The sequence below is a fragment of the Vespula vulgaris genome, chromosome 10 (assembly GCF_905475345.1).
Source record: "Vespula vulgaris chromosome 10, iyVesVulg1.1, whole genome shotgun sequence".
NCBI lineage: Eukaryota > Metazoa > Arthropoda > Insecta > Hymenoptera > Vespidae > Vespula > Vespula vulgaris.
This window is the reverse complement of record NC_066595.1, coordinates 4,560,155-4,586,500: the sequence shown is the minus strand read 5'-3', so window position 1 is coordinate 4,586,500 and position 26,346 is coordinate 4,560,155. Positions and strand designations below refer to the sequence as shown.

The following is a 26,346-nucleotide window of genomic DNA, read 5'->3' as shown; positions in this document are numbered from 1 at the left end:
CGAAGCTTTGCCTTTGACGAGAGCGATTGCGCGTGTCAAAAGAGTTGTATCGTCGGAGAAATCGACGAGAACGATAAGAAATCGAGAAAAGAAATCGAGGAATATAATACTTGTTATAACGATAAGAAACGTCGATTATTCTTTGTCACCTCGACAAAGGTCCATCATCATCATCATCATCGTTCGCGATACACACATTTTTTTCTTTTTTCTTTTGCTTTTTTTCCGAGAGTCGAAAGAAGTCGAGCGGAAGACAAAAGAAGAAGAAGAAGAAAAAGAAGAAAAAGAAGGCTGGAATGAGGAGTAGGGATAAGGGGTGAAAGAAATAATCGAACAATAGATAGGATGCGAATTTCTAAAGTGATTCGGATTAAGAACGAAGATCATCGTCGAAAACGAAGTTCATATCGGCCATTGAGTGTTTTCAAAGTAAAATTCAACGTTACCGTACAGTCGTTTCGACTGTAGCTAATTCCGTTGGGCACTCGGCTACTATCGAAGAGACGATTACTTTTAATCGATCGGTACCTCCATTATCGAGGTCCGACGGTACCGCGAATCCTATCGCTGTTTCACCTTTTGCTGGACTAGCTCGGATTTGATCTCAAAATGAACAGGAAACACTCTCTCTCTCTCTTTTTTTCTTTCACTCTCTTTTTCCTATATATATATATATTATATATATATATATTATGTATGTGTATGTATGTATACGTGTATCTCTTTCTCTTTCTCTTCTCTTCTCTGTATTTTTATTTTTCCTCTTTCTCTTTTTTTCTTCTTTTTTATTGAAACAACACCATCGAATCGACTAAATCGTATTGCCGGGATCAACGGAGTACGTGTCGTTCCTCTTAAAGTTAAGTGCACTGAGTTCTCGAATCTCGATTGTTATCTGAATGAAACATCTACGCCGTCTGTAAGGGTTCCATTTAATCTTCCAAAAAAAAAAAAAAAAAGAAATAAAAAAGAAATGCAAACAAAAAGAAATGAGAGATAAAATGAAATAAAGATTTCTTTGTCTTCCATCTTGGAAGGCGAAAAAAAAGCGATCTCTCTCGAAAAAAGAGATTAAGTAAAGGAAACAAAAAAGAAGAGAAAAAAACAAAAAAAAAGAAAAGGAAAGGAAAGGAAAGAGAAATTTAAAAAAAAAAAAAGAAAAACAAGACGAAAAATCTAATTGTTAGCGACGCAAGAAAAAGCGAGAGAGAAAGAGTAAGAGATAAAAAGTGAGTAGCAGTGAGAGCATAAAATCGTGCTCGCGTTTGTTCGCAATCAAACTTCATCATATCTCTCCGAACGAAAACCAATAACGTTTCGTTCTGGTTCATATGGAGCAACGGAACACGTATGAACAACCAGAATACGTACAAGCTACGATCGATTTTGCCAGGTTTTCTAAAAAAGAGATAAAGAGGAGAAAGTGGTACGTGTGTGACTAATTTCACATGCGAAAAGTAGACAGATAGAAAAAGATAAAAAAGGATAGAAAGAGATGGAAAAATGAGAGAGAGAGAGAGAGAGAGAGAGAGAGAGAGAGAGACAGAGATAGGGATGTTGTTGCATCCAGTTATGATTTCGAGTTACGCGTTCGGAGGTTATCGCGGATGGTCGACTTTCGCTCGTTAAATTGGAACACATCGATTATTCGTCGTCCGTCGATTATTATCGCGATGACACCGTTCCGTTTTCTGACTATTAAACGAAGGTTCAACATACACGTGTGGAAGAGAAAGAGAGAAATAGAGAGGGAGAGGTAGATAGATGGATGGATGGATAGATAGATAGATAGATAGATAGATAGATAAATAGAAAAAACAAAATTGTCTTTTAGGGAGGGAAACCTCGAAAGGACGAGTTCTTCGATGAACCTTTGAAGGACTCGATGAACGAGAAAAGGATGAACGCGTACGACATACCCAATTTCTTGCGAGTCCTTAGAAACCTCTTACGAACGAATACGAGTGTCTTTGCAACGAGAAGAAAAGAAAGAAAAAAAGAGAGAGAGAGAGAGAGAGATGGAAAGAGAAGAAAAAAAAGGGGAAGGGGAAAAGGGAAAGGACAGACGCGTTAAGAAAAAGTAAAAGGATAAAAGGAGAAATAGAGAGAAATTGCAAGGCGTCAGCGTGATCGAGAAAAAATATTGGAGATTTCAGCGAATTGTTTGAGGGAGTATCCATTCAACACCTTTTCTTAGAAGCAATTTGTTCCATCTTTCTTTATCTTCATTTTCTTCTCGTTTCTTTTATCCCGATCTCAATCTTTCTTTATCTCCTTCCCTTTCTTACTCTACTTATTATAATATAGATAAAGAAAACGATCGTTCACTTAACTCAACACTTAAAACTCAACTTATGAACGAACGCACGAAAAATCTCGAGGAGTATTACGATCTCGATGTATTTTCTTTTTCTTTTTTTTCTTTTTTTTTATATATATATATATATTTCTTTTTGTTTCTTCCTTTTTTTATTTATTTTTTTTTTGTAGAGAGGAATAATCAACGTACACCTGGCAGTGCTTTCGATCTGAGAAAACAACAGCCAGAGAGGAATAATATTCAAATTAGAAAGAGAGATAGGAGAGTGTATTGATATATTTGTATTGTATTTATATATATATAATATATATATATATATATATAAATATATATTCATGACAAATATAGTGCGATCAACGATTAAATAGTTCCGATGATGAGTGAATTCACGTACATTGACGAACGAATATTCATAATCGCGATGGAGTCGAAGGAACGCGTTGTGTTCAACGAGAAAGTGAATCTTAGCAACGGAAAAACTGACTCAAGTTCTAACGGTGACACCTGTCTCGTGGATTCGCCGGATCTAACTTGAGGAAAAGGAGAACCGGATGTAAATGTCATTGAAAAGGTTGGTATATTTATTTAAAAAAAAAAGAAAGGAAAAAGAAACCGTCTAAAATTATTGAAAGTTCTTATACGATTAAAAAGATTATCTTCGGTAAGATAATAGAAAGATTATATAAAAAAAGGAACGTGCATAAGAGAAGAAAACAGCGCGTTATTTGTACTAAACAATAAAAGCAGGACTACACAACGAGTCAATGAAAGTTTCGAGAATAAGGATCGTTCAAATGTATCTAGTAACTTGATCTCGAACTATTAAAGCTTCTTTGGTGCATCATGCTCTCTTTCTCTTTCTCTCTCTCTCTCTCTCTCTCTCTCTCTCTCTCTCTCTCTCTCTCTCTCTCTCTCTCCTCGTTCGACCTTTCGAAACTTTCCTCGTCTAGTACTACTCTTTGCCAAGTCTTATTATATTAGTAGGTAAAACCACGGGGCTTTCTCTATTCAATTTTCTTAACTATCTCGAAAGCATGCTTGAACTACGTTGAAATTGTCGCCACGATTCTTTGAAAACGTGTTCTATGAATGTACAACGTAGGTATTTATTTACTTGTATAGCTGAAATATATATTTTATATAAAAGTGTCCCGGTGTACGCGATGCATAATCAAAAGAAAAGATACGAGAGAAAGAGGGAGAGAGAGAGAGAGAGAGAGAGAGAGAGAGAGAGAGAGAGAGAAAAAAGAAAACGAAAAAGAATTGGCTACTGTAAGGTTTAGAAAAGTAAGAGAAGAGAAGACTAGAGTAGAGTAGAGAAGAGAAACCACCACGTTCTTTGCCAAGCTTTTCGGTAATTTGCGTTGACTCAGCTATGGAGGCCTAACATTTCCACTCCGATCACGTTTTCTCTACGGTTACTCCTTGGAGCCCGAAAGGAGGTTCATATACACAGGACGAAATTGACGACCCACTTTATCCTTACGAGAGAAACCCTCTTTCTCTCTCTCTTTTTCCCTTCTAGCGATAACATTTTGACCGTAGTTCGAAAACTCGACTCGTCAAATCTGATCAACACTCTCTCTCTTTCTTTCTCTCTCTCTTACATTTACACAAACACACGCATATCTATCAAAGTTTTATGAATAAAGAAAATCTTTCAAATTTTATCCGATAGGTTTACTGTGTCTATCTATCCTATTTATCTATCTATTTATTTGTCTATTTCTTCCTTAACTCTCTGTAATAAAATGAAACTTATATTACGATACATTACTTATTAATCGATCTTTTTTTTTCTCTTTCTTTTTCTTTTTTCTAAGTAATTCTAAGTACATGCATAATATAGGATCAAGCAAAAAGGTTCCTAAGCGATATTAAAAATCAATTACTCTTTCCCGCTTAGACCTTTCAGCTTAATATTTCTTTCCTTTCTTTTTTCTTTATTTATTTATTTTATTTATTTTTATTTTTATTTAATTATTTTGCTTTACTTTTTTTTCTTTCAGACTGTACAACTACGAGCTTAGCTTGCAAAAGTGCAAGCTTGACAAGAAATCTATCGACTCTCGATAAGAAAGTAATTGATTTTTAAAATTACCTTTAGAATTCTTTAGCTGCATACCCATCCTCGGGAGTTTTGATTAAAATTTTACGAAGAATACAAGAATATATCTCTATAAAGAAATATATACATACATATACGTACATGAGTATTAGATGGAATTTAAATGTGCAAAAAAAAAAAAACGAAAAGAAGAGAAAAGAAAGATACGACGAAACTGTTCGCATTGTTAGATTAGTCAAAATCTTAGAAATACAAGTAGGTATTTCGATATTGAAGTTGTGAAAAATATCAGTGCATCCCTCCAAGTATTTTGTAATAAGATAAGCATTCCAAAGCGAGAAATAAGCATCTACGAAATGTTATACTTGAGAATAGAGAATGTAAAGAGAAACCGACATATCCGTCCACAGAATTTTCCCTTGGGAATATGTCTCAACTCTTATACGAATGGTTAGAAATTGCAAAAACAGCTGAGTCTTTCCGAGAGTCCTGACGTTTCATGTAACATCGTCATTTCTTTCTTTCTTTCTCTCTCTCTCTCTCTCTCTCTCGCCTCTACTTTTTTTTCCTTTTCCTTTTTTTTTTTTTTAATATTTTTTTCATCTTTATATTTTTCAAAGAGCACGGAGAAAGAGTTTATTTCGCTCTTGTATGCAGATTAAGTAACCATCCATAAAAATCGCGAACAATAGCATTTCGACTGGTTTTTTTTCTCGGTTGCTGTCGAGCGACCAATCGCGTGGAAGAAAAAAAAAATGAAAAAGAGAGGGAAAAAAAAAGAGGAAGAAAAAATCAAACGATGGCGACAAACGTGACATTTATAGAAAAAAATATATACGTACATATACACATACACACACACATATATATATATATGTACTGGGTATCCTAAAATGTTTTTCACGCATACGTCCGGAGGGTTCGTAGAAGGGATCCCATAGAACAACTTTTTAATAGGAATCAATGACCATATCCCACCCTTAAGACAACTTAAGACGCTGTAGGGGTTTCGAAATTGGTCGTTCGGTTGCTTATCATGTGTAACATAACATAAAACAATCTGTTTGGTCTTTAGTAGGTTCAAATATAATGAAATTGTTTTACGTATAATCGTCTTGAAAAAGAAAAAAAAAGAGAGAGAGAGCAAGAAAAAGAAATATATTTAATTGCTATTAAAAATTTGTCGTTTCGATACGTCTTTAATAATCACTTTCTAATCAATTCTATCGACGAAGTCAAAGTTTCGTTGGATCAGAAGAAATTCAACGAATACGAATGAGAAAAATAAAAATAAAAATAAATCGATAAAAAAAAATTAGAAAAAGCAACCCATCGTAAAAAAAATTTCATTAAAAATCACGATGGACGTTTTAAAACGTGTACGATCGATAAGTACGCTAAGCACGCTCGTGAATTAGCTGTACTCGCCTTTCAATTCTCTCAATCTTCAAGTGACAAGACAAACGAGACTAAACGATGTGGCTTCGCCGAGATAGATCGATCGAAAGAATTAGTTTCATTTCGAAAAAGGCTGGTAAAAGTAAACCCGATACAAGTATCTAGTAGTTTGCATCCGGTGTTCGATAACGATCGAGTAATTTATATTTGTTTGATTATCATCTTTTAGTTTTTTCGTGATAGAAAAGTAAAAAAAAAAAAAGAAAAGAAAAAAGGAATAATATAAAATTATGAACGAACGTTTAAGTCAAAGGGAAGTCATTTCGATGCTTATGAAATTATAAACAAATGTAAAATGTTACACACATATATATATATTTACTTATTTATTTATTTATAATCAAATCGTTTCAACAAATGCAATTTGAAATAAAAACGCGAGTAAGCTAAAGCAATAATATGCATAAATTATACCTGCAACTTCTCTCTCCTTCTCTTTCTTTTTTGAATTAAATGTGATCTAATATTGATAAAAAAAAAAAAAAATGAATGTAATCTTATTAATCTTTCATGAACCAACTTGTTTCAATGTATACCAAAAAAAAAAAGAAAAGAAATAACATTACAACTATAGTATCACTAATAAAAAAAGATATTAAAAACTTCGGACAACACGAGAGAAACAATGAAATTTGCGATATAATGAAACAAAGTGAAACTTCAAAAAAAAAATAAAAGGAATAAAAAAAAAGACACACACACACAAATATATAAATTTGCGATATCAAAGTTACGTGAAGTTATAGAAGGTTAATCAACGATACATAAAAGAAGAAGAATAATATTATTTGACTTGGAAAACCGAATGAAAAGTCGCTCCCATAAAATTTCATTATACTTATGAATAAAAACCATAGAAAAATTATGGATTTAGTTTGCGGACCATTGAATTAAACGTTAGGGAACTACTCTCATCGATAATAACGACGCCGAGAGTCGGCTAAAGTTGGTCTTTAAATCAGCGAATCACATTTTAGCATTTTGTCCATTTCGTAAACTCCTTTCGGCAGACACCGTGGCGTCCAACTAAATTATCGCATTTCCATGTAGGACGATCAAGCGCATCCGATTAAATATGTACATATTTTAACGCAGAGAAAAAGAGAGAGAGAGAGAGAGAGAGAAATAGAAGAAAAGAAAAAGAGAAAGAGAGAAAGAAGAGAAGCTTTAGAGCTATGTATATGAGATTTACGATGCAAAACGTCTCGACGTAGAGAGATACTAGTCGGACAATATTCTCACGAGTGTTCGTTCGCATTTCGTCTATTTAATATAGAGAAAAAAAAGGGAAAAAAAGAAATGAAAAAAATTGTAAAACAAGAATAGAAAAAAAAGAAGAAGAAGAAAGTAGAGGAATAAGAAACGTGAAAGCTTTCAAGTACTACTATAATATCGTCCCCTATGACATGCGATAGATCGCAAAGCGGAAAGTTCAAAGGCACAATAGTTATGTAAATGTGTGCACGTAAGAATATCAACGAACTTAGTTACGCACATATATATTCTCTCCTATCATTTTTCAACAAGACATTACCCAATGATAAGATCGATTTTATATCGATCAATTATCATTACTCCTAGTTTTTGTCCATTTGTCGTTAAACGACGGTAATATATTTTATTAGATGTTTTAAAAACGTATAGAAGTTAAATGAGAAAATATGAACGGTGAGTATAGAATTAACGACGATGACGTACCTTCGATATTTCGCGTATACGCGATATATTATCCAGCGAAAGAAAGAAACAAGAAAATAAAGAAAAAGAAAAAGAAAATAGTATTTCATCGGTCGAAGGTACAAACCGAAACATAGGGAAACTCTGTTCGTAAGAATGCAATTGCTGGAAAAGCTCCCTTGGTGACGATTGTATCGGTCATTCTCAGAATTCCAAATATATATATGTATATATATATATACATATATACACAATGGTCTTTCGAACACGACTGACTGACCCAAATTCAGACAGTACATATATTTACAAGCACACAGATAAGTGTAACACATAAACGAAATAAAACAGTGTTCAGAAAAAAAAATAAAAATAAAAATAAAAATGAAGAAAGAAAAAAAGAATCGTCAAAATCAAAGACGAGAAAAAAATAAACGAATGTAGGGAGTATAAGACGAAAATAAAAAAAAAATTTTTATGAAGTGATAAAGAAATGATGAGAAAAAAATTCGACTGACGAACGTATGCATATATATTATTAAAAAGGAACCATTAACGATTGTCAATAATGATTGACGTTTATAATATCAAATGGGGATTGTTCTCTTTTTTTTATCTTTTTCATTGATACGTCGTCGAAAGTAATTAAGAAACTACATATACGTGGATATATAAAGAAGAATATCTAATCTATTCGAGATTAATTTTTTAGGGGGAATGAATAACATCAATTTTGCTACGTACAATCGAAACACGGACGTACATATACAGAGAAAAATAGAGATAGAAAAAGAAAGAGGATACACTATCAAACAATTTCAGTTCTCCGTGCAAGACACAACAAAGGCTTCGAACAATGCCACGTTAATACATTCTTCGTGAGTTACCGGGGCTAAATTAACCGGCGTAATATCTACGTAACACACACACACACACCTTCATTCATATTTTAATGAAAATTCTTTTATCAGTAGGTAGTATAAACTCGTATATCCGACGTGTTAAATAAACATTTCGTCAAGAAAAAAAAGAAATGAACGATTGTTGTTCATTTATTTGAAAGACATTTTTCAAACACATCTATCCATTCATCCACCACACATATGTACGTACAAACACACGTGCAGACACACAAACACAGATATACATATACCAAATCTAAAACACACATATCTATCTCTCCGGTTGACGAACATTTCTCTTTCGAAGTTAATTCACGCAAAATCGTTCTTTCGTTATGTTTCCAACTATATAGATGTATATATATATATGTGCGTGTGTATATATATATACGTATATATCGCGCAATTGTCACATCATTCACTGCGGTCACGGACTCTCCTTTGTGCGGCTCGTTCTGCACATGTCGCGATCCCTTTTCAACGATTCCTATCACTCAAATATCAACGACATCCATCCCCTACAGCAAGTTAAACTAAAACTCTACAAATATATAATATATATGTACATACATATATTATATGTAATATGTAAATATATATAATATACACACTGTGTTTGTGTTTGTGTGTGTGATTGAGACATATCTAACTTCCTTCGCTAAAAATATTTTATATAACGTCATATTTAATTCTCTTATGTCATATCGTTAAAGAGAAATATTCTAAACGTTAAGATATAAACGATATATAAAGAAAAGAAAATATAAGATAAGAAAAATAAAAACAAGAAAGATAACAATATAAAGAAAAGAAAAGAAAAGAAATGAAACACTTAACGTTCTATAGTTCTACACATACACACACGCATATGCATATATTATTATACTTGCATCATAGGTTTCTATTAGTAAAAAATGTAATTTACATTTAATCTTTTTCCTTTAACTTTACTATATGAGTTTAACATAAAACACTTGGTCTTATTATATGCAAATTATTGGTTTTTTATATTTAAATTATATCAGAATTAATATAAATTACGAATTTTAAATGTTAATATACTTAGAACATAAAGAGCAGTTGGTTGAAACGTTGATGGACATCAAGATGTTCCTACGTTAATCTAAAAAGTTCTTTATTCGTACAAAATTTTTGCCGGACAGCTATAATCACCTTTTAATATAAAACGAGCGTTCAACCAACGTCAAGGGGCTATAATTTATAGTCACCTTTACGTAAAAAAGGGATTAAGACAAAGAAATGAAGAAAAAAGGTATAAAGAAAAGAGAATAAAAAAAGAAAAGAAAAGAAAGAAAAAGCAACCCTTCGCCGTTACTATTTTTTTTATATCGAACATGCATACATACATACATACATACATATATATCAAATTTTTATCAAAGAAATAGAATTTATATTATAATATATCGAATATGAGTATATATCATCCATCCATTCATTCATACATTCATACATTCATTCATTCATTCATTCATTCATTTTCATTTTGAACCTTTCAATTTCGAGATAATACTATACAAAGTTAGTTAAAATAGAAGCTATATTTCATTTACCATACGCAATAAATAATATCCTGAATTAATCAACACAGGTCCTTTATCTTTTCATTTAAATCTATTCCTCTATATATTTTACCATAAATATTATATTTCGTGCTTACGACTAATGTAGTCGTTAAAAATTCGAAAAATAAGCTTCGTCGAGAACGATGATCACGATCGAATAATGTTTTCTTTAATTATTAAAACCACATTGGTACATCGTGTAACTCTTTTTGATACCAATGGTCGACACCTTTCTATCGAATTTCTTTCTCTCTTGTCCTCATCCCCCACCACCATCACCACCCCCACCATCTATCAAAAATATCGTCGACGGCATTCGTCATTTTCAACGACAGACTCGTTACGACTTTTTTCCAACCCCTGCCACCCCCTCCTCCTCCACCACCATCTTTTTTTTTTTACAACCCTCGAGCAGCCGATTCTTCTTCGTTTACAATTCGTTTCTGACGTTCAATTCGAAAAATACAAAGTAAAAAAAAAACAGGAAACTATAGATCGATATATATATATATATATATATGTATATTACATATGAATTAAATTCGATGTATGAATTAAACGAATTTATGTATTATAATATTTACTAATCCTTCTAAATGTTTCTATAATCTCTATAAATCGATTTACGAATTATAATAATTTATCAATCTTTTATTAAACGAACGGTAAATGAATGAAACTTTTACGAGTGTAAACGTTTGAAAATCAATTATCTTAATACTTAATAAAAAATTCCGATTGCGAAATAGGAAGGTATTAAGTAATTCGATTATGCGAAATATATATGAGAGAAAAGAATCATCCCCCGTTGCACCCCTTTGCTCTTAAGAATTAAACGATACTGCTCACCGCCGCTATCTAAACGCTTACGTTCGTTAACGAGATTATAGGGAGAATTTAATATACACGGGTAAAGGGAAATAGAGAAATATAGATAGATAGATAGAGATAGAAAAAGGAAGAAAGAGAGAGAGAGAGAGAGAGAGAGAGAGAGAGAGAAATCCTTGACGGAATCCTCTGGAAGACGGTAAACAAGAGAAAACAAGACAAGACCGATTGATCGTGATTTAATGAGATTCGTTAAGGACTTTAAACGATTAGTCTTTTTGCATCTCTATCTCTATCTCTATTTCTATTTCTATCTTTATGTCTATGTCTATCTCTCTCTCTGTTTCTCCCCCTTTTTATCTCTCACTCTCAAAGTTATATCGAATTCTCAAAGAAATTTTTCTTTCGATTAAGATCGTCGACTTCTCGGCGAGAGAAATAAAAAGAAAGATAGGAAGAAAAGTTTACAAGTTATTCTCTTTCTCTTTCTCTCTGTCTCTTTCTCTTTCTCTATAATTTTGTCTCTTTCTTCCTTTTTTGCAAACACGGATCGAACGATATTACGATAGTTAGGAATAATAAGATGATAATTAGCTTCATTAAGAAACTTATCGTATCTTCTCTTCTTTTCTTGTACCGCTTCGTTTGACGATGAATAAGAATCTTAACTTATGAGTAACTATTAAAAGCTTAAGTACGTATTTGAATAATTTGTACGAATTGAAAAAAGAAAATAAAAAAAAAATAAAAAAGAAGTGAATGAATAAAGAAAAGATAATAAAAATCGTTTGATAAATAGAGACGATATTTTATAGATTTATAAAGCTCATTATGTTCCAAGAGAAAAATTATATACTACTAATTTATATATGTAAATATATATATATATATATATGAATATACATATATATATATATATACATACATACAGACACACAATATTATCGGAAAGGAAGAAAAGAAGGGTAATTTCGTAATACAATTTTCCGCGAATACCAGGATGAATACAAAATATAAAATGTGTCTCGAATATGGGCGTGCCTTTGCACTTTGTGAAAATTCCTAGTTCGACGGAATTTCGTCTTTCTCTCTCTCTCTCTCTCTCTCTCTCTCTCTCTCTCTCTCTCTCTCTCTCTCTCTCTCTCTCTCTCTCTCGTCGCTCGATATTTCAGCGTTCATGCATTTATTGCAAAGAGAGGTAAAACGATCTTTGCGTAGAATCGAGATTAAACGATAAATAAATCGAGTGACGAAAAACTTAACAAATTTTTCACGTATATTAAAAAGAATTATATATATATAAATATATACAATAATTATATATATATGTATATATAGGAGATTAATAATTTTATATAAAATCAGAAGAATCAAGTTCAGAGTTTGATAGCTGCGATAGTTAAATTAATTATTAATAGCGTTAGATCCTGTTGTCAGAGAAAATGAACTAATTGCTGTCTAATATCATCCGATAAATTATACGACGACGACGACGACGACGACTACGACGACGGACAATGGACCCTTTACCTTGCTTGCTTTAACTATGGAACTGCTACTGCTGCTGTTGCTACTGCTACTGCTACTGCTACTGCTGTTGCTGATGATGATGCTGCTGCAACATCTAGCGCATCTAAGTAATATGTACATACAAGCTATGAACGAAAACGTCAATGCGAACGCCACCACCTCTATCGATTCTTCTCTCTCTCTCTCTCTCTCTATCTCGCTCGCTCACTCACTCGCTCACTCGCTCGCTCTTTCTCTCTTGTGTACGTGCCAAACGCAGCATCTTCCTTTAGATCCCTTTCAGACAAATAGAATGCTGTTAAACATCAATGCGTCAAGAATGTGAGAACTATCTCGAGAAAGACGATACTTTGAACTCCCCCCATAGTTTCTAATAATAAACGCATTTGACAGAAGCTAATCGTCTTCGAACGAATTGCCAAAGATAAAACGGAATCGTTACTAATTTAAATAAAATCCTTTATCGTCGTCTTGAATATTAAAAAGCGCATAATGGAGGAGGACTGTTATTTGCTTGGTAGAACGAAAAAAGAAAAAAGAAAGAAGAAAGAAATAAAGAATAAAAAATAATCTTGCCATTTTGATTAATTAAATTCGAGGATCGAACTTTGATCTTTCAAGGACGAAGGTCGTGAAGGTTGTAAAAAAAAAAAATTATCTTATCCAATTCAACATTTCGATTGATTAAAAAGAAAACTCAGCATAGCGAGATCAAGGTTATCATAATTACCATCCTTCCTCTACCTTTTTTTTATCTTTCTTTTCAATGCCACACAGACCTATTCGTTTTCTTTTTCGTTCGAATTTTTATCCTCTTATTTCTGTTCCCTTCGTGTACCATAGGTCACGAGGTTACGAATCATGAAATTATTCACGCGATGCGTTTCACGATCTTCCGTGGCGTGGAATAATTAGCACGTTTGCTCGAGTTTCGTGTAACAGGTTGCAAGGATGACTTCTCCTCTCGTCTAGCTATATGTATCATGATGCTTGCCTTCTCCATCGTCAACGAACTATTATTATTCTCTGAATTGATAATTAGCTTACTCGAAATAAGAATATATTAAACGTATAACAATATATCTATTTCATTTCATTACTTCTATCACCTCGACGGAATATATATTTTAATATGATAAAAATTCTTATTTTAATTTCGACATGAAGCAAACTTTCAAATTATGTGCATGCTTCTACATGTAATCTATTATTATTTATCTATTTCATTTTATCGTTCCTTTCCACGTTTTCGAAACATATATTTCAATATATTATAATAACAATGTTTATTTACATTCCAATTTTGAACAAAAATTTCCAACTTTGTTCGACTTCAATGTTAGACTCTATTTGTATTTATTGTATCTATTATTATTTATCTATTTCATTTTATCATGTCCATTTCCACCGGACTTAAATCACGCGATTTCAATCTGCTTCGTTGTAATAAAAATTATTCTACAAAATTTCTGTACGACTAATTACGAGATAATTCAGATAAGAAGCTTCCATTCTTTTCTTTCTTTTTTTTTTTTTTTACACTTACGTTTAGATATATCATTTCGTGATCTACTTCCAGCGGACTTTAATGAAGCGATCGTAATCTAAATTTTAGTATAAATAAAAACAATTCTTATTCCTATCTTACGATTATGACGAGATAATCAAGATAGAAAATTTGAAGTTTTATAAAACACGAATTTCATATTACGCGTGTATAAGAAACGTGTGAGAGATAATAATGATAGAATAAAAATGCAAAATGAAATCACGTCCGACGTAAGCTTCTAATTCCAAAGACAATAATGGTATAGGACATGTGAGAGCCGGAAGAAGAAAGGAGAAGAAGCGAAAAGTAGATACTTTTGAGAGTGAACTTATAGGATAGAGTGAAAGAGAAGAGAATAGAAAAAAAAAACAGGGAAAGAGAGACAAGAAAAAAGTGAGAGAAAGAGAAAGAGAGAGGAAAAGAGAGAGATCAAGAGTCACAGGTTTGCTTCTTCTTTTTCTACTTTTACTTCTTCTTCTTCTCTTCCTCATCGAGATATCGCTTCGTTACATGAAAACCCCATTTAAGTGTTCACACTAAAGATTACTTCGAAAACTCTAATTTATCGTGACGCATCAAGTCTTTCGGTTTGCAAGAGCACATTATGTGCACGATATACCATTAGTAGCGACAAAAAAAGGATGCTATCGAGCGACAAGAAATGACAAAGTGAGAAGGAAAAGGAAAAAAGAAAAATAAAGAGAGAAAGAGAGAGAGAGAGAAGAAAAAAAGAGAGAAAGGAGAGGGAAGAGTTTGAAAAAAAAAGATTAAGAAAAGAAAGATTGAATAAAGAAAGTGAATCTTTTGTGATAAAAGTGTCTTCTTGATTATATATATATATTTTTTTCTTCTTCTTCTGTTACTCTCTTTTTGCTGCAATTTTTTTCTTGTGTTGTTCCCACACGACTTAACGAAAAAGAGAGAGAAAGTTTGTGTATGCGTGTGTGTGAAAGAGAGAAGAACTTTGTGAAAACTCATCGATATATCGCAAACGGGTTAAGCTCGAACTAGAAAGAAGGATATCGAGCATCGTTTTTCTTTTATTCGATACTTAAAAGAACGCGATCGTTTGTGATTTCCAGCCACGTACCGACATTTTATCCGATAAATCAGTTTTCTATGTACGCTTAGCTCTACCCAACGAAAAGTAGAGAAAGAAGAATTTGAAACTCGACACATGTGTCTCGTCGTACTGTTACGTACATCCGGTATTATTGTATGGTATCTCCCCTCTACATGAAAGTTTTTTCTTTTTCTTCTTCTTTCTTTCTTTCTTTCTCTTTTTTTCTTCCTCTTTCGTTTCTTAGAAAAGAGTAAGAAAATGGACGGTGTATAACGTGTCATAAAGAAACTTCAAAAAATCGAATATAAAAGACACTTCGTTCATTACAATCGTCGTATTGTTCTCGATCGCGTGCATCGAAAGAAAAAAGAAAAAAAAAAAACAGAAAAGAAAAGAGAAAAAAAATTATTAATCCTTATCGATCAAAAAATATTACAACACATTTTTGTCGGGATACTTCAAACCATAGGAACTTTTTAGAATTTATAAAAAAAGATAAACGAGAGAGAGAGAGAGAAAAAAAGAAAAAAAAAAGTAAAACGAAATAGAAAGGAGTAGAAAAATATTAATTAACTTTTAAAATTACGTAGAAACTATTGAACCACTCGATGTGTACGAGCTTCGAGATTTAAATAAAGGGTTAAGCTGAAAGTTCGATTAACCGATTGAAAAATGTAAAAAGTTATGAAATAGCAATTTCCATCAAAAAAAAAGAAAAAAAGAAAAGAAAAGAAAAGATAAGAATATATCTTAAATAATCATAATCAAGTTTCTCATTGTGAGCCCCAATGAAGTCTAAGAAATAATTGATGCTCAATAATTTAATAGGTAGCCGTCTCTCGCTTTTGAATTCGCGTGAAATCGCACGAGGTCTCGATTTTATACGACGCCAAAGTCATTTTCGCGGTCCGTTGGCATTGTCCTTGTTATGCATCGTTCGACGCGACGTTTGAACGCTCATTAAACGTTATTTCGTATATATTGTTGACTCCCTAACATTTTCTCCTATCTCGAAACGTTATAACACAAGATACTACAAAAGTTTCGAACGTCGAGTTAATGTTTCCTTTAGCAAGATATATATAAAAAAAAAAAAAAAATAAGTTACGCGTAAAAATAACGAAGTAAAAATTTTCTCTTCCTCCGAGTAATTTTCTCATATAGCATTAACATATTTTTTTTTTTTTATGGAGAACGCGATCTAACTTGAAGTACGATTAAGATTGTTTTACTTTAGTATAATATAGATTCGCACATAACAACACTCTCGTTTAGAAGTTATTCTAAAAAAAAAAATAATAATAAAAAAAGAGATATTGACAATTAAACACTTTCATTCTTTTTTGCATCAATACTGCATATATTGCATATATTTCGTAAACGAAATAAATACTAATACATCTTACATATGTGCAATTCGAGATATAAAATAAAATTCATGATAATTCTATTACGTTTCTATCCTAAAGTGCTTGTTTAAAAAAAAAAGAAATAAATAAATAAAAAAAAAAAAAGAAAAAGAAAACAACTAAAAAAGAGAGAGAGAGAGAGAGAGAGAGAGAGAGAGAGATAAAAGAAAGTAACTCATGAAGAAATATCGAAAGGGAATTGTTAAAGCCGGTAAAAGATTTCACAGCAACAAATTCATTTTAACGATCGTTATAGGCACTAAATGTCCGAATCGAGGTTGATCCTTTCAACGTTACTCGACTTGCCGACCACGAAAGTCATTCCTTATCCAGACACCTGGACTTAAAACTTTTCTACGAGTTCGCCTATCGTCGCAATAATAAATATTGTCCCTGACAATCCTCGCCTTAGCGAACGTAGATGGTAGGATAGTGGAATCGGCAAAAGCATTACGCGAATAAGTGAGAGAGAGAGAGAAAGAGAGAGAAGCTTTTCCTCTTTCTACTATCACCAATGAATCTTTCTCTCCACTTTCTCCATCTCTTTTCTTTCTTTTTTTCTTTTCTTTCTCCCCTTTTTTTTATTCCACCAAAGATAAGCCTTATCTCTTCTCGTGCATTTAACTTGCCGTTTCCTCTCGTTCAACTTATCGATATCGAGTCTGAAAGTTTCTCCGATGATAGGGGAAGATAAATAACGAGAATAATTCATCGATAAAATATATTAAATGTACCCGTCCTTTAGATCGTTAAGAACTCGGAATATGTTATAAATTTTTTGTATTCTTCTTTATACTTTCTTTTTTTTTTTGTTTGTTTGTTTTTTATACGACGTAACTTATGGGACGATTATGCTACTATGATCATATAACTTCCAACCTATGAAATACATACATATATATATATATATATATATATATATATATATATATATATTTTATCTCTCTCTTTTTCTCTACAAGTACCATTATACATAATAAATTTATTACAATTAAACGTGACTCGCTTATCATCCCGACATTATATAATTTCATTAAATATTTTTTTTGACTCCCATCGTTTCCTAGATATTAACCCAGTAATAGTTAACCTGATAATAATTATCGAGCCACACTATATACGATGTATATTGTCGCATGCAACATAGTATTCGATATATATATATATATACACACCACACATACGTAGTATGCCAATGAGGGGTTTATTTTTGAATTACCAATTAAAGCCGGTCAACCGGAGTTACTTTACTCGATAACGAGTATACTGACACTAGTTTTCCTTGATACATATATTCCTTCACCCTCTCCCGTTAAATATATTGCTTCTCGATCCCTTCCTACGCTTTCTTGTCTTTCGTTAACCCTCCTATTTTCACAAGTTCTCACGCAACTTTCGTTGAAGCCAATAAACGCTGAGAAAACGGTTCAGCTTTCGTGATTTCGCGATAATTATATACACGAAACGTTCTTTCTTTTTATTTTTAAAAATTCATTCAACAGATTTTTTTTTATCGAATGAAGTCGACAATTATCGTTTCACTTAATCTTCAATCCCTTGACCTTGAAATGTAAAGTAAAAAAGAACAAAATGTTGCACTTAACGTTTTGTGTGTTGTGTCTACGTAGATCACATCTGTCGAAACTTAATTGAATTGCTATTACTCTTATTTACTTTTGCATGATTTTTTAATTTAAAAAAAAAAAAAAAAAGATCTATTTCTTTTCACGAATATTCTTATATATACGTACAGATAGAGACAAAAGTTCATAGATGATCTTAAGGATCGATTAATCTTGTTCGCGATTTTTTCAGCTAATTTTTTTATTTGAAATTTGTAAAACTACCTGACCTAAACTACAAGCCCGAAAAGTTACGAAAACGAAGTAATCAGTTTTCGAAATCATCCAAGAACTTTTGGTCCACGTTATACTGTATACACAAGGATTAGGCACTTAACATTTAACACTTAAGTACATACTTTGTATAACTTCTTAATGATGCTTCCGAATGGAATATTCAGTGAGATTAAATATTCATGTTACTAAACAATTTCAATTAAAAATCTAACTTCGAACAAATCTTTCGAAAGATATTTAATAATCAGATTCAAAGTTTCATTCAAGTCAAATAAATACGAACGGATACATTTTATACATACAATTTTATATTCTCGAATGCATGCAAATTTTTTGATACGTAGTGTATGTTTCTTTTTTTTAATTTACTTCGTATGTATTTTCTGCAATCTCTTCGTTTATATATCAACATTAAAATAAAAGAAAAGAAAAAAAGAAAGAACACTAACAAAATAATTTGAATAAAAATAATTGCTTTTCAATTATATAGTTCTTATTACTGTAACATAATACGAGTGGATATACATAACGATTATAATATTAACATAAATTGAGAATCAAGACTAATCCAATCGTAATTAAAAAGTTATGCAAAGCATCCTCTACACATTTATCTATGGAGCAATGACGACGAAACTAACGCGTTATCATCGATAATACAATAGACCCGTTTCGAGTTACGTAAGTTATGCAAATATGGAAAATATTATTAATTTTGCATTTATTTCTCATACGAATGTAAATTTTATATACCGAGCGCTACCACAATTTTAATCTTTCTAAAAATAATCTAATTATATCTCGCGTTTAGAAAAAAGAAAGAAAAACATATATCCTATATAAAAATCATATTAATTAATCTATACAACAGTACAATATAATATCACAATGAAACCGATACGATCTTAGTTATAACGTATACTATAACTTTTTCAAATCGTATAACCTTCGATATTACAAACACCATTAGAACATATCAAATATATCTAAATCATACTTGAAAACTCGTGAACGAAACTTCTCCATAGATATATAGTAACGATAAACGATACTTCAAAAAAAAAAAAAAAATCAAACCTTGCGATGTATATAACGGTGATATATCGTCGTGATTAACACGATGTTACATCTCTATATCATCGATACACGATCTATTGTATGTTCGAAGTCGCAGAAAAAAATATAAAAATAAAGGAAAAATAAAAGATAAAATCAAAATTTCTACCATCTAAAAATAACAAACGGTATACGATTTTTGCAGTTGCGGAAGCCAGTGTCGACACTTTCGATTCCGGGTGCGATGAAGAACAGCGGTGGAAGTGGTGGTGGTGGTGGTGGTGGTGGTGTTGGAGGTGTCGGAAGTGGAGTAGGTAGCAGTGGTGGTGGAGGAGGAGGGGGTATAGGAGGTGCAGGTTGCGGAAGTGCCGGAGCTGCAAATGCGGGCGAAGATGCTGGAATCGCACTCGTTGGTGTTCACAGCGAATATCCACGTTACGTCGACGAAAGGATGTTAGGAGGGGGTGGCCCTATGAAGGGACCCTCAGGTAGTATCGGACCTGGCTCCAAACATAAACCTAACGTTGGTTATCGTCTCGGAAGACGGAAGGCACTCTTCGAAAAACGCAAACGCATAAGCGATTATGCACTCGTTATGGGAATGTTCGGCATCATTGTCATGGTCATCGAAAACGAACTCTCCAGCGCCGGCGTTTACGGAAAGGTCAGTTTATTATTATTATTATTATTAATATTAATATTATTATTATTATTATTACTGTTGTTGTTGTTGTTGTTGTTCTTTTTCTTTCTTCTTTTTTCTTCTTGTTCGGCTTTCTCGTTTACATTATTATCGAATTTAATTTTCGATAAATTTAATGTATGATAATATTATCGTATATCATACCCTGCTATCGGAGATCACAATTTTCTATTATAATGAAAAATACGTTCGTACTTTTCATTGGAAATATATTTGAGTGTTATTATTCGGTATATCTACAAGTATTTCTTTCTCGATCGATTACTTCTCTTTGAATTTCTTTAGAAAGAAGAAATATTCTATACGCATATAATATTTAAAACTTCGATTTAAATTGTTCTACTTTTTATATATTTCACATGATACGCAACTTATAATAGATGTTTCCAAACGATTTTATAACCAATAACGTTTCCGTCTTCCATTTTGTTTTATTAAATAAACGATGCTTCACGTTCGTAACGATTTAACGATTTCATTGAGAGAAAGAAAAAAAAAAAAAGAAAGAAAATAGTAACTATCGTTAAAAGTAAAGATTAATAATATATAAATTTAACAATACACACAGTACTTAGAATCTCGATAGCACTAAATAAATTTATTTTCATTAAAATTCAAACTTCTACGTACGTAAGTGGATATATATGAAGCAAGTGGTAAAAATAAAACGTTTGTGATTTACACGTATGTATATCGTTTAAAAGATCATTTATATTCTATCAATCTTCTCATATCGATCTATAATTAATTAACAATGTTTAAGATATTAATTAACGAACGATATCCAACCTGCATATATATATATATATATATATATATATACATATCTATATTTATATCTATACTTAAACCTACAATATATTATATATATACGTACTTACTTATATATTATAGTCAACGAATTTGTTAAATCAGATCTGAAGTCGTTCCTATCGAATAGAAAATTCCGAAGCAACGCAAAATCACGTTTGTTCACGTCGAAGGTCGAGCGTCGAATGCCAGACGATTTACACGTAGTACATGTTTGTTTACATGGATAAATATCCTAGAATATGAATCACTAAATATTTCGCAGAATTAATATATCAGAGAGATACCTCGTAACATGCCTGTGTATTTATTTTTTGTAAATAAACATATGTTTATACAGTTTTGATTTTCTAGGAATTAAACGTGGCTACGTTGATTGTGCGCATATATTTATGTTTTTATTTCGTACACACGTGTTACACATTTCACGTGTGTACGATCTCGTTTTCCACGAATTTACATATATCTATGTATCTCCGTGCAAGTTACTCGATTTTTTATTTTTAACTACGAAAGACAAACGTATTAAAAATTATTACTTTTTAAAATAATCAAAATCTAATCTAAAGAAAAAAAAGCGAATAATTGATTTTTTATTCTTTCTTCTGCCAAAAAAACAAAATAAATAAATAAGTAGTAATCCTAAAAAAAAAGACTCGAAACTTCGTTCAACACGTTTTTGTAAAAAAAAAAAAAAATAATAGATAAATAAAAAAAAAGAAAGAAAGAAAAAGAGAAAGAAAAAAAATATACGCGAATAATTGGATATGACCTAAATTTGTTGAAAACTAAAAAACAAACACGAACAAATTCGAATACATAGATCATATTACTCCATCCTTTACAACATTTATCCGAATCAATTTAATAGCAACATTTATCAAGTTACCAAAGTAAAGTTCCTTAATTGCATCGTCTATTATTACTTCGTATTATTCGAAAATTCGTACAAGTGAATACTTAAAAATAATTACACTACTAAATTATCGTCTTATAGATCATTAACTATGATAAAGTAGTTAGCTCGGAAAATAAGAAAATAATGATATACTTTCCTTGAAAAGTTTCGATCGAATTAACGAACGAAATGAATAATCAACGTTTCATAATCGAGAAAATATTTTATTTAGAATCATATCGATATTACGTTAATCGTATCAATGAAATCTAATCCCAGTAAAAATTAATTATATCCATCTATTTACATAACCAATATAAATGTAACTAACGTTACATTACATCACTCCAACACTCAATCCTATACATATACAGATTGAATGAAAAGTACTTTGATGAATTTGAAAAATTAATTACTCTTTTTCGACACTTTTTAGATTAATTTTTCTTTTACTTTTATTATTATTATTTTCTTTTTTTTTTTCGTTGATCGTAAAAGTACAAGCCTGGAAACTTTTGTCTGAACTTACGTAACTTATTTTTACGGGTCACTTATCGATATAATATAATATATATATATTTCTTTTTTTTTCGTAGGTTTAATTATTTCTGATAAAAATCAGGACTAATGTTATCAGAAACGAAGGAAAACTCTTAATTACTTTTATTCTCCTATCCCATCCTCAATCCCAATCATTCTCCACTATCGTCTACCGGTTTCTCATTCCTCTCTCGAAGATGACATCGCGAGATTTCTCTTTAACTTCATGGCCCTTAAGCGATCCTTACAAACGACGCGTCGTATTGATTTTCCCGTCTTCCACATTAACGTTCGTCTACCCTGATAGGATTTACTACGGACGGCGAAGCGGCCTGGCGACTAGACACGAAAAGAGAAAACTAGTTTCCTTTCTTCGAACTTTTCGGATAAGCACGAAGCGACACTTAAGTAGAAGCTTTATTGTCGTTCTTCGTTCGTTCTTTATTCTTTCTCTCTCTCTCTCTCTCTCTCTCTCTCTCTCTCTCTCTCTCAAACCTCATTTTTTTACTTGTATAAATATATGAATGTGAGTGTACGTGTATGTATACATACAACAGTTTCGTCTCCAAAGCACGATCATTCTTAAGAAGAGTTTCAAGCATGTATCGAACGGATAACCATATCTTTCGAAAAATATTATCCTAAGCGAGGTGGAGTAAGGGTGGTTGGAGGGTGTAGGACACGCGCGAAGAAGAAAAGAAAACGAAGGAAAAAAAAAACGAGGAAGAATGAAGTAAGCGCGTATATCTTCTGTAAAAAATTTCCATCGCACAAAAAAAAAAAGAAGAAAGAAAAAGAAAGAACGAAATTCTTTACCGAAGTTTTTTTTTTTTTTTTTTACAAGGATCCAATCTCGCTAATAGAAAGTCTCTCTCAAGGATTTACAATAACGATAAAAATAACGACAACAATAGTAATAATGATTAAGACGATTAAACAATCTCGAAAAAGTTACACCATGAGATATCTCCTTCCTCAGGCATATACTCTCTCAAAACAAAAAACAAAAAATAAAAAATAAAAAAAAAAGAAAGAAAAAAGAGGGGGAAAAAAATTAACTACGTTAACGTTAACGTATTCAACGATACTTGGAACGATCGAAACGTCTCTTGGGGAAACTTTTAACGACCATGAAGGAATCACTTATTTCGAGGAAAAGAAATTTGTAACGTAAGTTTTGGTCTCAGTTATACGTACTACTAGTTATACAAGTCGAATCCGGTTAATACGATACGATGTGTGTTGTATGGGGTAATGAAACGTCTCGTATATTTTAAAAGAATCGAGAAAATCGAGTTAAAGCCAAAGAGGAATATCGTAGGCGACTGAATTACTTTGTTGATCGGACCAATCTTCGTTCTGAGTCTGTGCCAAACTTGCGATGGGAGGGATGAGAAGGAGGAGGAGGAGGAGGAGGAGAAGGAGGGGGAAATGGATTAACAATATCGATAGACGAAAAGAGAGGAAGAGAAGAGACGATAAGAAGAAGAGAGAAAGAGAGAGGTTCCGTGTGTGTTTGCTTTATAAAGATGACGTTTGTATCATCGTTTGCTCCATTTTTCTCTATCGAAAGAGAATTCTGGGCCAAATGATATAAGGAGAAAGTAGTATACTTTTACATCGATACGATATAAACGTATGTATATAGATCATACTATATACTAACGTAACTTTATATATAATCTCTTCGCTTCGTTCGTCCATTTGAAAATAAACTAAACTTTCGAATTTACGTATTAGACACTCTAGTTTTCTTTATCGTAGAAAAATTTCAGGGATCGAATTAATATATGAAAAAGTAGGATAGTTTGTATCGATATAAATCGTATAATACGCTAAGATAGCTTTGAAGATAATATCGTTGTTGTTTATTCGTTTGAAAAAGAAACTAAACTCGAATTCTATTTTTCTCTATCGGAATAGAAAGTCTGAACTGAATCATCTATTTTTCTCCATCGAAACGAAATTGAAGGATCCGATCATATAAGAAAAAGTAACACACTTGCATCGCTACGATAGAAATGTACATATGTATGTATAGATCTTGCAATATGCTAACATAGCTTCGTAGATAATATCGTCGCTGTTCATCCATTCGAAAATGGACTAAACTCGAATATACGTATTAGAAATTCTATTTTTCTCCGTCGAAACAGAAGTTTGGACTGAATCATATCTGGAAAATAGTATACTTGCATTGGCATAATATAAATTTACATATATTGATAATATATATATATATATATATATATATATATATATATATATATATTATATATATTGCTAACGTAATCTTTATTGATAATATCGTCGTTGTTCATTCGTTCGAAAATAAACCAAACTCTCGAATATACGTATTAGAAATTATAGTTTCCTAATTGAATTAATACTACATTTGATATATATAATCTATATTATTTAGCGTAAATAATATCGTTAGTTATTTATCCTCTTAAAAATGAAATAAAGTAAACCGTATTACACATATTATTAAAACTTTGGCTCGAAATCGTATATCTCGGAAAAGTAGAGCATTCTTGTATTAAATACATAATAAATCTACATACATATAGTGATGCAAACTATATAATACGCTAACGTAACTTATAAATATATAGTCTCTGTTTATCCATTTCAAAACGAACTGAACTAGAAATTTACGTAGGTATCAGTACTCTGTTTCTCATTCTCAAAATTTCAAAAGGTACGTTCGTGTATATCTATGTATATACGCTAACTGCGTAAAGCGTAGATATATATTTACATACGTGCATATATACATATACATATATATATATATATAATATATAGCCACATAGGTCGACTCGCAAATCGGAGAATGAAACATTCCAAGAAACCGAAACTTCGTATGTACCGAGAGAACTCTTGGCATTCGTGAGAATGCGAAAGACCGTCAAGAAAGTGCATTACGCTCGTTCCCTTCGTGAGAATAAAGGAACCCCAGAGAGAAAGAAACTCCTCCTACTCGTCGATAAATATATCGAGCTTTTCACGCTTTCTTTATGTTACTCGTATCGAGGTGATACGAATATATATATATATAGGCACGTCCGCGTGATCTTTTTTCGTCCCTTTCAAAAACGCGTGAGCCCTTTTCTTCTTCTTCTTTTTCTTCTACTTCGTCTTGATAAAGGCGATAGTGAAAGAGAATCGAATTTTTTTAAAGTTCAAGATAAACTGCTGGGAAAAAATTATATGTCTATAGAATTTTCAAACGTATATGATGTAGTTAAAAAAAAAAAAGGAAGGAAGAGAAAGAAAACGAATAAAAAAAAAAAGGAGCAAAATTAATCGACATCGATTAACGATCGATCATAACGATACGTGAAAAGTTTATGTAAATTGCGAATAGAAATTATTTCGAGCGGGCCATGAAAATTGAAGGGAAGAAGAGATTTCCCCTTATAATATACTCTCATCCCTTTAGTTAATATCATCCACTTGTAAAGCGACCGTGCGAAAAATTAGATCTCACTCTCGTAATCATCAATCGAAGTAAGCTTCGTTGGTTCATGAAATAGAATCTTCATGGAGCAAGTTCGAAGATACAAAGGACCGTATATCTCGTCTGGCTTCGCTTCGCGCTTATTAATAATATTAAAAAGTCTGTCCAAGTGGTGATGATATTATCCTACCAAAAAAAAAAAAAAATATTAAAATTTGCCAAGCATCAGGAAGATAAAAAAAGAAGGACAAAATTTGATCGAAAATACAGAAAGAAAAAAAATGAAAAACGAAAAGAAAAAAAAAGAAAAAAAAAAAGAAAAAAGATCGAGTCGTAATTAACTATTCTCGATTATGTGTACCTATGTATTATATTTCTGTTTCTTTTTTTTTTTTCTCTGGAAGGGAGAGGAGGAGGAGGAGGAGGAGTCCATTGCGTTTTAACGACTATGAGAAGACCCTTTGTTTGTCCTCAGGATCTAATCTATATCTCTTTTGTTTTACTTCGTAACCCAATCGAAATGACTCTGGGCCATGGGAGACCTATATTTCGAGGATCACATGCCAGATATATCTCTCAAAGTTCTTTCTGAAAGAGATAATGAGGCCAATAAAACGAGAACTTTCT

General features: G+C 31.9%; 1 protein-coding gene across 5 annotated transcripts in view; it reads left to right on the top strand.

Moving 5' to 3' along the window:
* The window catches only part of LOC127067026 (small conductance calcium-activated potassium channel protein), a 164,777-nt gene that overhangs the window by 90,619 nt on the left and 47,812 nt on the right, over nt 1-26,346 (top strand). For 4 of the 5 annotated variants that reach the window (XM_051001465.1, XM_051001467.1, XM_051001466.1 and 1 more), the window contains one exon: nt 19,508-19,966. In XM_051001465.1, coding sequence (XP_050857422.1) covers nt 19,508-19,966 — 459 coding nt within the window. Of the gene's footprint in view, nt 1-2,668; nt 2,892-19,507; nt 19,967-26,346 lie in introns of all 5 variants that reach the window. The other variant, XM_051001470.1, reaches the window with a different exon arrangement.